This window comes from Xenopus laevis, chromosome 9_10S, assembly GCF_017654675.1.
Source record: "Xenopus laevis strain J_2021 chromosome 9_10S, Xenopus_laevis_v10.1, whole genome shotgun sequence".
NCBI lineage: Eukaryota > Metazoa > Chordata > Amphibia > Anura > Pipidae > Xenopus > Xenopus laevis.
Window position 1 is genome coordinate 9,547,899 of NC_054388.1, and position 13,403 is coordinate 9,561,301.

At 41.2% G+C, this 13,403-nt stretch overlaps 1 protein-coding gene across 2 annotated transcripts; it reads right to left on the reverse strand.

Moving 5' to 3' along the window:
- Nucleotides 1-1,027: 1,027 nt before the first annotated feature.
- On the reverse strand, nt 1,028-13,403 carry rnf114.S (ring finger protein 114 S homeolog). Of its 2 annotated transcripts, XM_018237551.2 has the most exons (6): nt 13,210-13,399; nt 9,350-9,500; nt 6,757-6,863; nt 6,517-6,631; nt 5,400-5,507; nt 2,910-5,143 (listed from the first exon to the last, which is right to left on the reverse strand). In XM_018237551.2, the coding sequence occupies exons 1-6, from the start codon at nt 13,332-13,334 to the stop codon at nt 5,078-5,080; spliced, it is 672 nt and encodes a 223-aa protein (XP_018093040.1). In that variant the 5' UTR covers nt 13,335-13,399; the 3' UTR covers nt 2,910-5,077. The 2 variants fall into 2 exon arrangements, with proteins under 2 accessions (XP_018093041.1, XP_018093040.1); XM_018237552.2 differs by lacking the exons at nt 2,910-5,143; nt 5,400-5,507 and adding an exon at nt 1,028-1,516 and having other exon boundaries at nt 13,210-13,403.

Consider the following 13,403-nt stretch of genomic DNA (forward strand, 5'->3'; position numbering starts at 1 on the left):
AAGGGATACTGACCCTAAAAAAACAAATCTGCAAAATATTATGTGCATACTTGACCTATAGGTAGGGTTGCCACCTGGCCGGTAAAAATGATGGCTGATCCCAATGTTATTAATAGGGAAAACATATAAATATATAGGAAGGCCGGTATTTATTTCCAGAAAACGTGGCAACCTTAGCTATAGGTAACTGACTTTTCCATACTGAAGGGTCTAGTAATGTACAAATATTACAGCACCCTAAAGCTGCCCATACAAACAGAGATCCTCCACCTTGAGGTGGGCGATATTGGGCTGATCCAATAGTGGGTCCTAGGACCCAACAATTGTCTCACAAGGAAAACAATATGGTCAGATGGAGGACCACATCAACGAATCAACATGGTCCTTGATCCGATGGGATTTTTAAACCTGCCTGGTTGACATCTGTCCAACTTTCAGCCACATATCGATCAGGGAAGCCCGTCAGAGGGTCCCATACACTGCTCAATAAGCGACTTAATCTGTCTGGCAGTTTATATATCGGCCTTTGTATGTAGACCTTAATAGAGAAACATGGGGGGGGGAATCAGAGAGGTAATGTAAAACAATAATTACTTTTCTGGTAAAATTATAAAGAACATGCAAAGGCAATTTAATGATGGGTGTAAAAAAGGTTTAATTTCTGGTGTTAGTATTTACCTTTAAAGGAGAAGGAAACTACGGAGGCATTTTATTGCCAATAGATTAGCTGCAATAGTGCAAGCTAGAATGCTCTATTTATTCTAGAAGCTCTCTGTTTGTTTAGGATAGCAGCTGCAGTATAAGCTTGGTGTGACATCACTTCCTGCCCGAGTCTCTCCCTGCTCACAGATTACAGCAGAGTAGGAAGGGGGGTAGAGGATCAAACTGAGCATGCTCAAGCCCTAGCCCTGGAGGTTTAAGCTGAAAACAGGAAGTCTGATACAGAAGCCCATGAGTACACAATAGAAGGAAAGAAATGTGGTGTTTGTTTTGACAGAGGACTTTGAGGGTTTACTGGTGTATTTATATAGACCTTCCTGATAAAGCTTACTTAGTTTTAGCCTTTCCTTCTCCTTTAAGTTAAAGTTTAGTATGTTATAGAATGGCCTAACTCTAAGCAACTTTTCAGCTGGCTGTCATTAATTATTTCTTATAGAATTCTTATAGAATTATAAGCCTTCTTCTTCTGACCCTTTCCAGCTTTCAAATGGGCGTCGCTGACCCCTTCTACAAAGCAAATGCTCTGTAAGGCTACAAATCACACTCTACATCATATTAAAAGTTACCTCAAAGGTGAACAACTCCTTTAAGTGCCGACTCATATCCTGCCTTGCTTTAACACTGTCATGGTGGCCCCCATATGTAATAAACAAGCAAAAAAAATAAATGCTGGTAGCCAGGTTAGGCCACGTCTTGTCCGGTTTCTGTTTCCCTGACATGCAAAATGTAATCAGGTCCAGCTCTAGTTTCCACTGTGCATGTTCCTGGCTAGTGAGCAGCAAGAGGGAGCCAAAACCTGGAAGCGACACAGCAAAACATGGTGATCAGAAACCCAAATACACAGCACTGCTTTAAAGGGGAACTAAAGCTGTATTTTGTATACTAAACATAAACTTACTGCACCACAAGCCTAATCAAACAAATGATTTATGCTTTCAAAGTTGGCCACAGGGGGTCACCATCTTGTAACTTTGTTATACATCTTTGCAAGACCAAGACTGTGCACATGCTCAGTGTGGTCTGGGCTGCTTAGGGATCGTCATAAATTATCAAAACAGCACAAGTCAGATAATATCTGGCAGAAGCCAATACAGCAAGACTGATTAATAATCAGAATATACAGACTGCACTGGGTCCTGTGTTGTCATGTAATATAATGTGAATTTTATAGTTTTGGTATCGTTTAATACAAACTTTCTCCAACTCTGCAGAACCAGTGGCTGCAGCAAAATAATCCTCCAAATAGGTCCCAGTTTATCGGTTTAAATCTGGCTCCATGATCTTTGTCCCTGCAGCTGGAGTTGGAAACCGTAAAGGGGATGTAAAGGCAACAATAAAATCCAATACAAATATCTACACAGTCGCCAACTGCTCTACAGGGAAACAAACAAAGCTGCTTGAGTTCTGCATGGCTGGGAAGTAAGGCGGGGGCTCATAAGTATGATTGTTTCCCTGCAGAGCAGTTAGGGACCATCTGACAATTCCTATCCACAGCAGAAAATGAAGGGAGAATTTCACTGCATACAGTCAGGTTTCATATAAAAACAGTACACATTTTTTAATTAAAATATATTGGAGATGGGTTTATTTTTCATTAAAGAAAGTAAAAATGGGATTTTATTTTTTTGCCTTTACATGCCCTTTAAGAAGTCTTAAGCAATAAGGTGTAAGTCTGTACTGCGGAAGTATGTAATAATAAAGGCTGTGCTATAGGTGATGGGATATTTAATTGAACAACATCTATGAATGTGTCATGAACATGAATGGAACATAAGACATTTACAATTGGATCTGTAATGTGCTTTGTGGGGTGTACTGACTGCCTCTGCGGTGATAATAAAACACACTGGGTCACTAGTATAAATGCAAAAGGAGATGTACCAAGTATCTTTAAATTCTATTGAGCAATGGAAACTTAGGTGGTCATTTAATCATGGTACAAAGCATGCTACTAGTCTATTAACTCATATTTGAAAGCAATTATGTGATTGGTTGCCAGACCTGACCCTCTTTGTGGCCTATTTCAGACAGCAGGGTTAAAAAGGACAATGACTAATTCCTTCGCTACTATTTGCACCCTTGTTTGCCATTTAAAAGGCAGCATGCCCTAAACTTTGTTACACATGGAATTTACACGCAAAGTGGAATTTCACATTACCGTAAATACTGCTGTTAATTTTACACAGTGCTTTGGGGTGAAAAATGAAAGTGTTTTAATAAAAGGTGCAATTTGTTAAATATTACTCATTTACATAAGAGGTACAGATACTTCAGCTCCCTGAAAAACATAAGACATTAACATTGCTCTTAATCAAGGTACCATTCACAGGCTCAACATGAAACTGCAGCGTTCTTAGGCTGAAGGCATATAAGGCATATAGCAGTCAGCACACAAAAGCACCCTGAGCACCTACTTCTGGCTGCAATGAGAACTACCCATAGGTGCCATTGCTGGTATTTCTAACCTTTCTAGCACATTTTCATGTTGAGAACCTTTGGACAGTTCCCATTATGGCCAGCAGGGGCAGTTTTAGACACTGTAGGGCTGGAAAATGCCAGCCTAATGCACCTTTAGCCTTAAAGGACAAGTAACAATAAAAATGTATAAGTAAAAAATTAATTCCTCCTCCCTCCAATACTGCCTGGACAAAGTTATCTATATTTAATATTTATAACAACAATAATGCAATAAAATCTCACTTCCGTTCTGGTTTAAAAACAACGTGGCCACCTGCACTTACGTGCGTGCTCCGATGTCCTGCTAGCCGGCTTCTTTTTAAAACTGAGAAGTTACTTGCTGTGCTTTACGAATGATTTCAGCCTGCATTGTTCTCCCTTTTGCTTAGCATGATTTATTTCCCTAAGAGCAGTAAAAGGAGCAAGAGCATGAACATACTGGGGCTCATTTATAAACACTGGGCAAATCTGCACATGGGCAGTAACCCATAGCAACCAATCAAATGCTTGCTTTCAGGGTAGGACTCCACGGAAGATCCCGCCGCGATGCGCAAAAACGCAGGCGTCACGTCGGAAATAAGGCAAGTAGTTCTATTGTCGGATTGTGTCGCAGCATTAATGCGACACGACTGTTGGATGCAGAGGCTGCATGCTATTTCCGATGTCACACGACTGTCGGATGCAGACGCTGGACCTGTATCAGACAGTCGTGTCGCATCAACGCTGCGACATGATCTGAGAATAGAATTACTTACCTTATTTCCGTCGCATCTGATGTGAAGCCTGCGTTTTTGTGCAGCGCGTTGGAATCGTCCTTGGAGTCCTGCCCTCAACCTGCAGCTGCCTGTAAAAAGCCAGCCACTGATTGGTTGCTATGGGTTACTGCCCAGGTGCAAATTTGCCCAGTGTTTATAAATGAGCCTGACAGACTTTGTCCTGGCTTTTCTTTGGTATTGACAGAGTTATGGATGACCTGTCTGCTTTTAGAGAAATAAATGAAGCTTAGGAGATAAACATGCACCCTCTCTCCAAACCTAAATTCGTCAGGAACGTAAAAAAGACGGAGAAGGCAGGCTGAAAATCATTCCTAAAGCACAGCCAGTAGCTTCTGGTTTTAAATAGAAGCCGGCTAGGAGGACGTCAGAGCGCACACGTAAGTGCAGGTCGTCACATCACCTTTTCAAACCAGACCGGAAATGAAATTTTATTGCATTCTTTATGTTTTAAATATTAAAGATACAGTAGATAACGTTTTCCAGGATGGCAGTATTATTGGAGGGAGGGAGGAATTACTTTTTTACTAAGTATTTTGTGTTACTTGTCCTTTAAGGGTGGAGAGCAGACTGGGTTATTAGTTGCCCAGCGACAAATCTCTATTGCGGGCGACTAATCTCCCCAAATGCCTTCCCGTCAGCAAGAATACAAATCGCCGGCGGGATGACATACGAATCACTTTGGATTTACGAAGTCGCCCGGTTTCCTCATGAGGCAACTTCGGGCGAGTTCTGCATAAGAAGCCACCCCGCCGGTGATTCGTATTCTTGCCGATGGGAAGGCATTTGGGGAGATTAGTGGCCTGCAGTAGAGAAGATTTGTCATTGGGCGACTAATCTCCCCGGCTGCCACCACCCTAAAGCTACAAAACAAGAAAATGAACCGGGTGGTATTTGGTTTCCACATACACAAACGACCACTCGAATACATTCACAGGATATATTGAAAGAAGCACCTCATTTCTATTTGTTTTTTTAAACATGAGGGAAATATATAAACATATACGAAACGAAAAAAAGAAAACACAGAGGAAGCTGTCGGAAGGCTATTGCCAAGTTGCCACCACGGTGGGCGCAGCCTCGCAGGAATTCCTGCGTCCGATCCCGTCTGCAGAAGCTGAGACGGCTCAGTTGTCCGAAACAGAACGCACTAATGCTTCGTTTATCATGGCTTCTTCGTCTGCGCTGTAATCCTTATGGAGAGAGGAAGGGTTTGGTATGAGAGGTTATTGCCTGCCAAATACTACTGTAAGGTTAGTTCATTATAAAATTTCCCACTATTCCAGGCTTAACTATAAGGTGCAAAAGCTAACTGGTTGCTATGGGTTACTGTAAGGGACTAAAACCCCACACACTGCTACATATCCATTACACATGCAAATTATGGAACCTTAGAACAATCAGAAGCTCATTGGCACATGCATGGCTGGCTCCAGGTCTGAAACATACCACAAAGGTGTCATAGGAGAAGCGATGTCTACGATTAATGTGCTCTATGAAGTTGGCGCTCCTGTAAGCTGGATCTCCCCATGGCATGGAGGCACAGATTGGGCAAACCTAAAGGTGGAAGAGTTAAAAAACCACAGTGGCTTCCTATAGCAACACCAGTTTGACTGTGACTCTAACAACACTCACATGTTGTCGTTAAATCCAGAGCAATGATCTGAGCAAACTGGATGCAAATACAGCTGTACACAATGCAACACGTATAAGAGCAGTACAATTCACCTTAAAATTAGGGTCATTTTTGGCAATGCTTAATGTACTATATTTGTTAAAGCCTAAGAATTAAGCAGAAATGTTCTACATTATGTTTTGTGCTTCTGTACCAGCCCAAGGCAACCACATCCGTTTAGCAGTAAAGATCTGTGTCTCCAAAGATGCCCCAGTAGCTCCCCATCCTTCTTTTCTGCTGATTCACTGCACATGCTCTGTGCTGCTGTCACTTACTGAGCTTAGGGACCCACTCATAATATACAGTACACAGAATAGAAATGTCACAATATAAGGCTGATTAGTAATTAATACAGATAATTACTACATGGCGGCACAGAAACCAGTGTAATTAGCATCAGAATTTAATAATCAGCAAACCTGTAGCATCAGCTTATATTACAGGGGAAGCTCATTTTCTGTTGGATAATTAGTGACGAGCCCTAAGCTTAGCTTCTCAACAGCCAATCAGAGCCCACTGAGCATGTGAGTGTCACAGACACTTTCCAAGATGGTGACCCCGTGTGACAAGTTTGAAGTCCAGGACCTTTGCTGCTATTGAGATGCTGAATTTGTAGGCTGGTGCAATAAGTTCAGTATATAAAATATGGCATTTTTAGCCACATTTATAGGGTTTAGTTCTCCTTTAAATAATAATAACAAATAATGATACCAATAAGATCATTGTTATTTGTAGTGATAACAGTTGTCATCATTGTATACCTAGTGCTATGCCGATAAACAAGGTACGGCAAAACAAATGACACACTCTAGGTAAATCTAGAGCCTAGCATGAGCATTCCAGCAGCATCACAACCTGTTTGTGAAAGTGAAAGTCCTGCCGCCGACTCACCACAGGAGTTGGATCCATCATGTGTAACCTCTTGCAATGATCCACTAACCCTTCCTGAGAGAGGTTATGTTCCTGGCAGTAGGGGCAGGTAAAGGTGAAGCGGTTTGGGACATCACTGCAGGGAGGTAAAAGAAGAAAAAGCAGAATTAACATACAATTAAGGTCCCACATATAACTAGAAAAGGAATGTTCTGGGCACACAATCAGCCACACCTTCTACTGCGTGGATAAGGTACTCACCCAGCTTCCTGGGGCTTGCCCATCTTGACAGACTTAATCCCATTCATGACATATTTTTCATATTTTGAACAAGCGGCCAAGTGCTCTCTCATCTTTGAAAGTTTGACCTGTGGGTTGTAATGGGCCTAGGTCAGTTCCTACAATAACCACTGAATGCAATTATACATCAGCCACACACACCAACCACCTCTGCTGTTGCTGTGACTTTTAGTAAATGGATTTCACATACAACCCCATAGTTATTTTTGGTTACAGAAACCCCATCTATTACGCTTTACTCCCTGTATCAGTAAAGATAGCTAGAATCTCAGCTGCCATAAAGCAGGGCAGGACTGCTGCTTCCAATGGGGATCATTTAGGATCTCTGAAGCCACTGGGACAGAATGCTCTGTTATACAGATAGCTAGAATCTCAGCCATAAAGCAGGGCAGGACTGCTGCTTCCAATGGGGATCATTTAGGATCTCTGCAGCCACTGTGACAGAATGCTTTGTTATACAGATAGCTAGAATCTCAGCCATAAAGCAGGGCAGGACTGCTGCTTCCAATGGGGATCATTTAGGATCTCTGCAGCCACTGGGACAGAATGCTCTGTTATATAGATAGCTAGAATCTCAGCCATAAAGCAGGACAGGACTGCTGCTTACAATGGGGATCAGATAGGATCTGTGCAGCCACTGGGACAAAATGCTCTGTTATACAGATAGCTAGAATCTCAGCCATAAAGCAGGACAGGACTGCTGCTTCCAATGGGGATCATTTCGGATCTCTGAAGCCACTGGGACAGAATGCTCTGTTATATAGATAGCTAGAATCTCAGCCATAAAGCAGGGCAGGACTGCTGCTTCCAATGGGGATCATTTAGGATCTCTGCAGCCACTGTGACAGAATGCTTTGTTATACAGATAGCTAGAATCTCAGCCATAAAGCAGGACAGGACTGCTGCTTACAATGGGGATCAGATAGGATCTCTGCAGCCACTGGGACAGAATGCTCTGTTATATAGATAGCTAGAATCTCAGCCATAAAGCAGGACAGGACTGCTGCTTACAATTGGGATAATTTAGGATCTCTGCAGCCACTGGGACAAAATGCTCTGTTATACAGATAGCTAGAATCTCAGCCATAAAGCAGGACAGGACTGCTGCTTCCAATGGGGATCATTTCGGATCTCTGAAGCCACTGGGAAAGAAAGCTCTGTTATATTGATAGCTAGAATCTCAGCCATAAAGCAGGACAGGACTGCTGCTTACAATGGGGATCAGATTGGATCTGTGCAGCCACTGGGACAGAATGTTCTGTTATATTGATAGCTAGAATCTCAGCCATAAAGCAGGGCGTGATGGCATTTTAGCTCAAAGACAAAATAATGCAGGCACAGAGATTAAGCCAGGGCCTGAAAGATATGTGCGAAAATATACACCAGGATAACTTTGCCTTAAACATAAATAACACATTTGCACTGCTTTTAAGCAAGGAACAACATTGCCTGTTTTTAGATGCAAAGTCCTCATTTTTATTCTTTTAATAATACACTCTAAGCTGGGCTTTCCCTGTCGGAAAAAGGAAATTGCTAACTATTGCAGGGAAAATCCAAGACTCCTGATCTCTTTCACGTTTTTAATCAATACCGTATAATGAGTCGCAGGTGGTGCAGGGGAATTTAATACCGACACTGCTGTTAAATGTGGCAGATTTTTGAGCACACGGGTGCACACAGAGTGAAACCACATCAGCAGCTCAGCCTTAGCTTCATCTGTCTGTGTATAATAAAACCACAGCCACTCCTACCACTCGCTACTATGAGGTGTATAAGAACACACGTTATTTTTACTTTATAGGCCTTATTTATTCATAATAGGTGCCTATAACCCTTTCTCTATTTTAAGAAGCCCATATAACCTCAAATTTCCTTGCAGGATTTATATAGGGTAATAACTATGCCAAAATTATTATATGATATCCCTCTATACATGATATGCTAGTACAGGGGAATACCTATGCTGCCATAGTTTTATGGGATCTCTTTGTTCAGACTATGAGCAAACTTAGGGGCTGTTCCTGCTGAATTGTGCTTAGTACAGAGGAATACCTATGCTGCCATTGTTTTATGGGATCTCTCTGTACAGACTATGAGCAAACTACGGGACTGTTCCTGCTGAATTGTGCTTAGTACAGGGGAATACCTATGCTGCCATAGTTTTATGGGATCTCTGTACAGACTATGAGCAAACTAAGGGACTGTTCCTGCTGAATTGTGCTTAGTACAGGGAATACCTATGCTGCCGTAGATTTATTGTATCTCTCTGTACAGGCTTTGAGCAAACTAAGGGGACCATTCCTGCTGAATTGTGCTTAGTACAGGGGAATACCTATGCTGCCATAGATTTATTGTATCTCTCTGTACAGGCTATGAGCAAACTAAGGGGCTGTTACTGCTGAATTGTGCTTAGTACAGTGGAATACCTATGCTGCCATAGTTTTATGGGATCTCTCTGTACAGACTATGAGCAAACTAAGGGGGCTGTTCCTGCTGAATTGTGCTTAGTACAGGGGACACTATGAGCAAACACAGGAGACTCCCTTTCACTTACTTTTTTATTGCAGCCTTTGCACGATTCCTCAATCTTTTCCATTTGATATATCAAATCCATGGCGCAGCTCTCAGTCTTTAGCTTTCTCCGGCACACGCCGCACGTGAAGTTTTTGTTATATGTGCACTGATGCAGACACGACGCACAGAATCTGGAGGAATATGGGAGGGAATAAAAGCCAGAAGTTACAGTCCTGATTTTATAAAAAAATCTTTGAATCCCAGCATCTTTGTGCCAGCTGGAAGCAATCCATGGAAGTTGTCTCATGCCAGTTGGGACACTATAACTTTCATATGGGTGCAAAGTGCTAATGGGAAAATAAAAGGTTTCACAGCATGGTTACTTTCCTTGTCCTTTAAATTAAAGTGATTGTAGTGGGTAGCACTTAGTTTATGAGTCGCACAAAAAGTTGAACAAGCTGCTCTCTGACTTTTTTTTATATTTAAATAATCATGGGTAAAAAAAAATGAAAAAAATAACCTACAGCATGTTAAGGGTTAATTCTAGCCATGGGGGCAGTCATTAAAGCACAGGATACACAGTAGATAACAGATAAGTACTACTATAGTTTATATAAACAAGCTGCTGTGTAGCCATGGGGGCAGCCATTCAAGCACAGGATACACAGTAGATAACAGATAAGTACTACTATAGTTTATATAAACAAGCTGCTGTGTAGCCATGGGGGCAGCCATTCAAGCACAGGATACACAGTAGATAACAGATAAGTACTACTATAGTTTATATAATCAAGCTGCTGTGTAGCCATGGGGGTAGCCATTCAAGCACAGGATACACAGTAGATAACAGATAAGTACTACTATAGTTTATATAAATAAGCTGCTGGGCAGCCATTCAAGCACAGGATACACAGTAGATAACAGATAAGTACTACTATAGTTTATATAAACAAGCTGCTGTTTATATAAATTAATTGGATTGGACTTTATGATGCTAAACTGCCTGTTTTTTTTTATCTTTCAGAAGTTATTCACATACGAAGAATCTATGGCATGCAACTCAATATGAACGGAGAACGAGAAATGAAAGTAAAAGAGATATTGTGTTTTCCAGACCCTTGATTTCACTTTTCGCCTAATCCGTGGCATTTAATTATGGATCGGGTGGTTTCCTTAAATGGAAATGACCCAGCAGAGATTCTAAAAAGGGGGGTAGGGGACCTGGGATGAGCCATGACTAAATAAAACACTAGTGTAACCACAACATAGAACTTGTCTATATCATTCAAATGTAAATGTCATCAACGAAATGCAGATCCTCGGCCTACACCCTCTGTCAGCACTGATTACGTGGGAGGAGATGGGAGTTGTAGTTCAACAACATCCGGGGATGCATGGTTAAAGGGGTGGTTTATTTTTACTATGTTATATAATGGCTAATTCTAAGAAACTGTTCAATTGGTCTTTTTATATTCCAATATTTTTTATGGTTTATAACAATTGTAACATACCATAAAAACAACATTGTGTTATACATTATGACCTTGCAATAAAGTTTTATATTTCCATTACATACATTGCTTGTTATTCAATTATATAATCCTAGTCTTAGTCAGTAATCCTAGTCTAAATGTCATTTACCATTATGTCTAGGTAACAGTTCTAACAACTGGTCGACAGAACCAGTTTTGATGGTAAAACGTCATTTACTATTATGTCTATGTAACAATTCTAACCTAACTGGTCGACAGAGCCTAATATTTAGCACTGTAACAATTCCTTACACTAGAGGGTAATTTAAAGGGTAACTACCTAAATACTTAAAAGAACTCCTGGGCTGTCCGTCCCATACCTATATTCCAACCAGGGGGTCCAAACCTGTAAACATTTTTGGTGGGAATCCATTAGAATACTGGACATTTTCTCCTGGACCATAATCCACTCTAACTTAGTTTTAGTTGCATCAAAAGGGATTGATTTTGTTTTCCATGCTTTGGCAATAGTCACAGCAGTCATTATAAAGAGAAATAGTTGAAATTGGCTTAATGAGTCTGCTTTTCTACATAGAAGAGCAATACAAGGGTGTTTAGGGATCGAAACATTAAAGATTGAAAAAATTATATTATATATCATAGTCCAATATCTTTGGACTATTGGACATTGCCACCAAACATGATACATAGGGGGAAATTTACTAAAGGGCGAAGTGGCTAACGCTAGCGAAATTTCCTATTTAAAGGGTGAAAGACTGAAAAAGATTGCAATTTTTTTTTTCGGGTATCCTCCTTCCCCCCTACATTTGCTAACATATGGCACCTAAACTATACTGTGGGCACATTTGTAGGGCATTATAACAACTTTTATATAATTTTATTAAGGTTCCCTGACCTTGTGTAGTGTAATGTATTTGCTGCAGCATATACGGCCATTGTACGCCGTATGCTAATTAGCCAATGCTAGCGTAACTTTGAACTGCTGAGCGTAATTTCGCCAGCCTTCGGTACCCTGCACGCAACTTCGGATCTTCGTGAATCAGCGTTGTCCAGGCAAATACGGCAAATACGGCCATTGTACGCCGTATGCTAATTAGCCAATGCTAGCGTAACTTTGAACTGCTGAGCGTAATTTCGCCAGCCTTCGGTACCCTGCGCGCAACTTCGGATCTTCGTGAATCAGCGTTGTCCAGGCAAATTTACGCCTGGTGAAGTGTTGAGATGTGCGCGAAGCCATCGCTGGCGAATTTTCGCCTGTTAGTGAATTTGCCCCATAGTCTCTCTGTGACCACAGTCTGTCATTTGCTGTAGGTATAAATTGAGAGATACGGGTTTGGACCAAATACCACCTAAATAAAACCTTATAATTGGCTTCTAATAATGACACGTTCCTAGAAGATCTTCTCACGTTATTCCAAATAATTTCCCAGTCTCATTTGATAATCCATTTCCTTTTGCCATGCTTATACATGAGAAATCTGTCGGCTATCAGTTATTTTGAAGAACAGGATTGAAATAACTTTACGTGCTTTAGGAGCTTTACAGCACCAACATTCAAAAAAGTTTTGGGTACGACCCCATCCCACTTTATTATTTACCTCGAAATAAAAAAAAATTTTGGCACCGGTCCCCGGTCCAAATAAGGTTGGGGGACCCATGTTCAAAACCTTTCGCTTTGCGGGATCTTATATTTCTCTATCAATTCCTGGGGAGTATATGGGCCACATAATGAAAACAATTGTCCATTTGTCAAAATGTTCTGATCAATCCACCGTTGAAAAAGTAAACGGAATTGGCCTGGGGGAAACATGGGATTACCCGATTTAAGGCTCTATCGGTCACACACACCATCCCATATTTTCAAAGTATGTTGCATTATATGTTTTTTTTTATTTTTTATTATTATTTCCCTTCTTCTTCTGGTTCTTTCCAGCTTTCAAATGGGGGTCGCTGACCCCTTCTAAAAAAAAAAAAACCAAATGCACTGTAAGGCTACAAATGTATTATTACTACTTTGAATTAGTCCTGTTGCTGTTTAGATCCTCTATTTATATTCAAGTCTCTCTTTCATATCAAGGCACGGTTGCTAGGGTAATTTGGACCCCAGCAACCAGACTGATGACATTGCAAACTGGAGATCTGCTGAATAAAAAAGCTAAATGACTCAAAAACCACAAAAAAAATGAAAACCAATGGCGAATTGTCTCAGAATATCCCTCTCCACATTATACTAACAGTTAACAGTGAACAACCCCTTTAAGATGCAGCTTTTGGTCTAAATGGGATTCTGGGAGTTGTAGTTTATCCCCTGTGCAAAAGGATAAGAGATTGAATATCCCTGATCGCCACCATATCTCCCTGTGAGATCTTATACACAGCAGTTTAGGGAAGCCACACAGGCACTTACATATGTCCGCAGACCATTCTGACGGGAGTCTGGAAGAGATCCAGGCAGATGGGGCAGGTGTATTTCTCGAAAATGTCATTGTCCTGGGCTGCCCCGGAGCTGCACTGCTGCTGCTGCCCCGCCATCAAAGAATTATTTTCCCTTCTTTAGTTTCCCTATCACATCCTCAAACACAAGCGTTCCAAGCCTCGTTG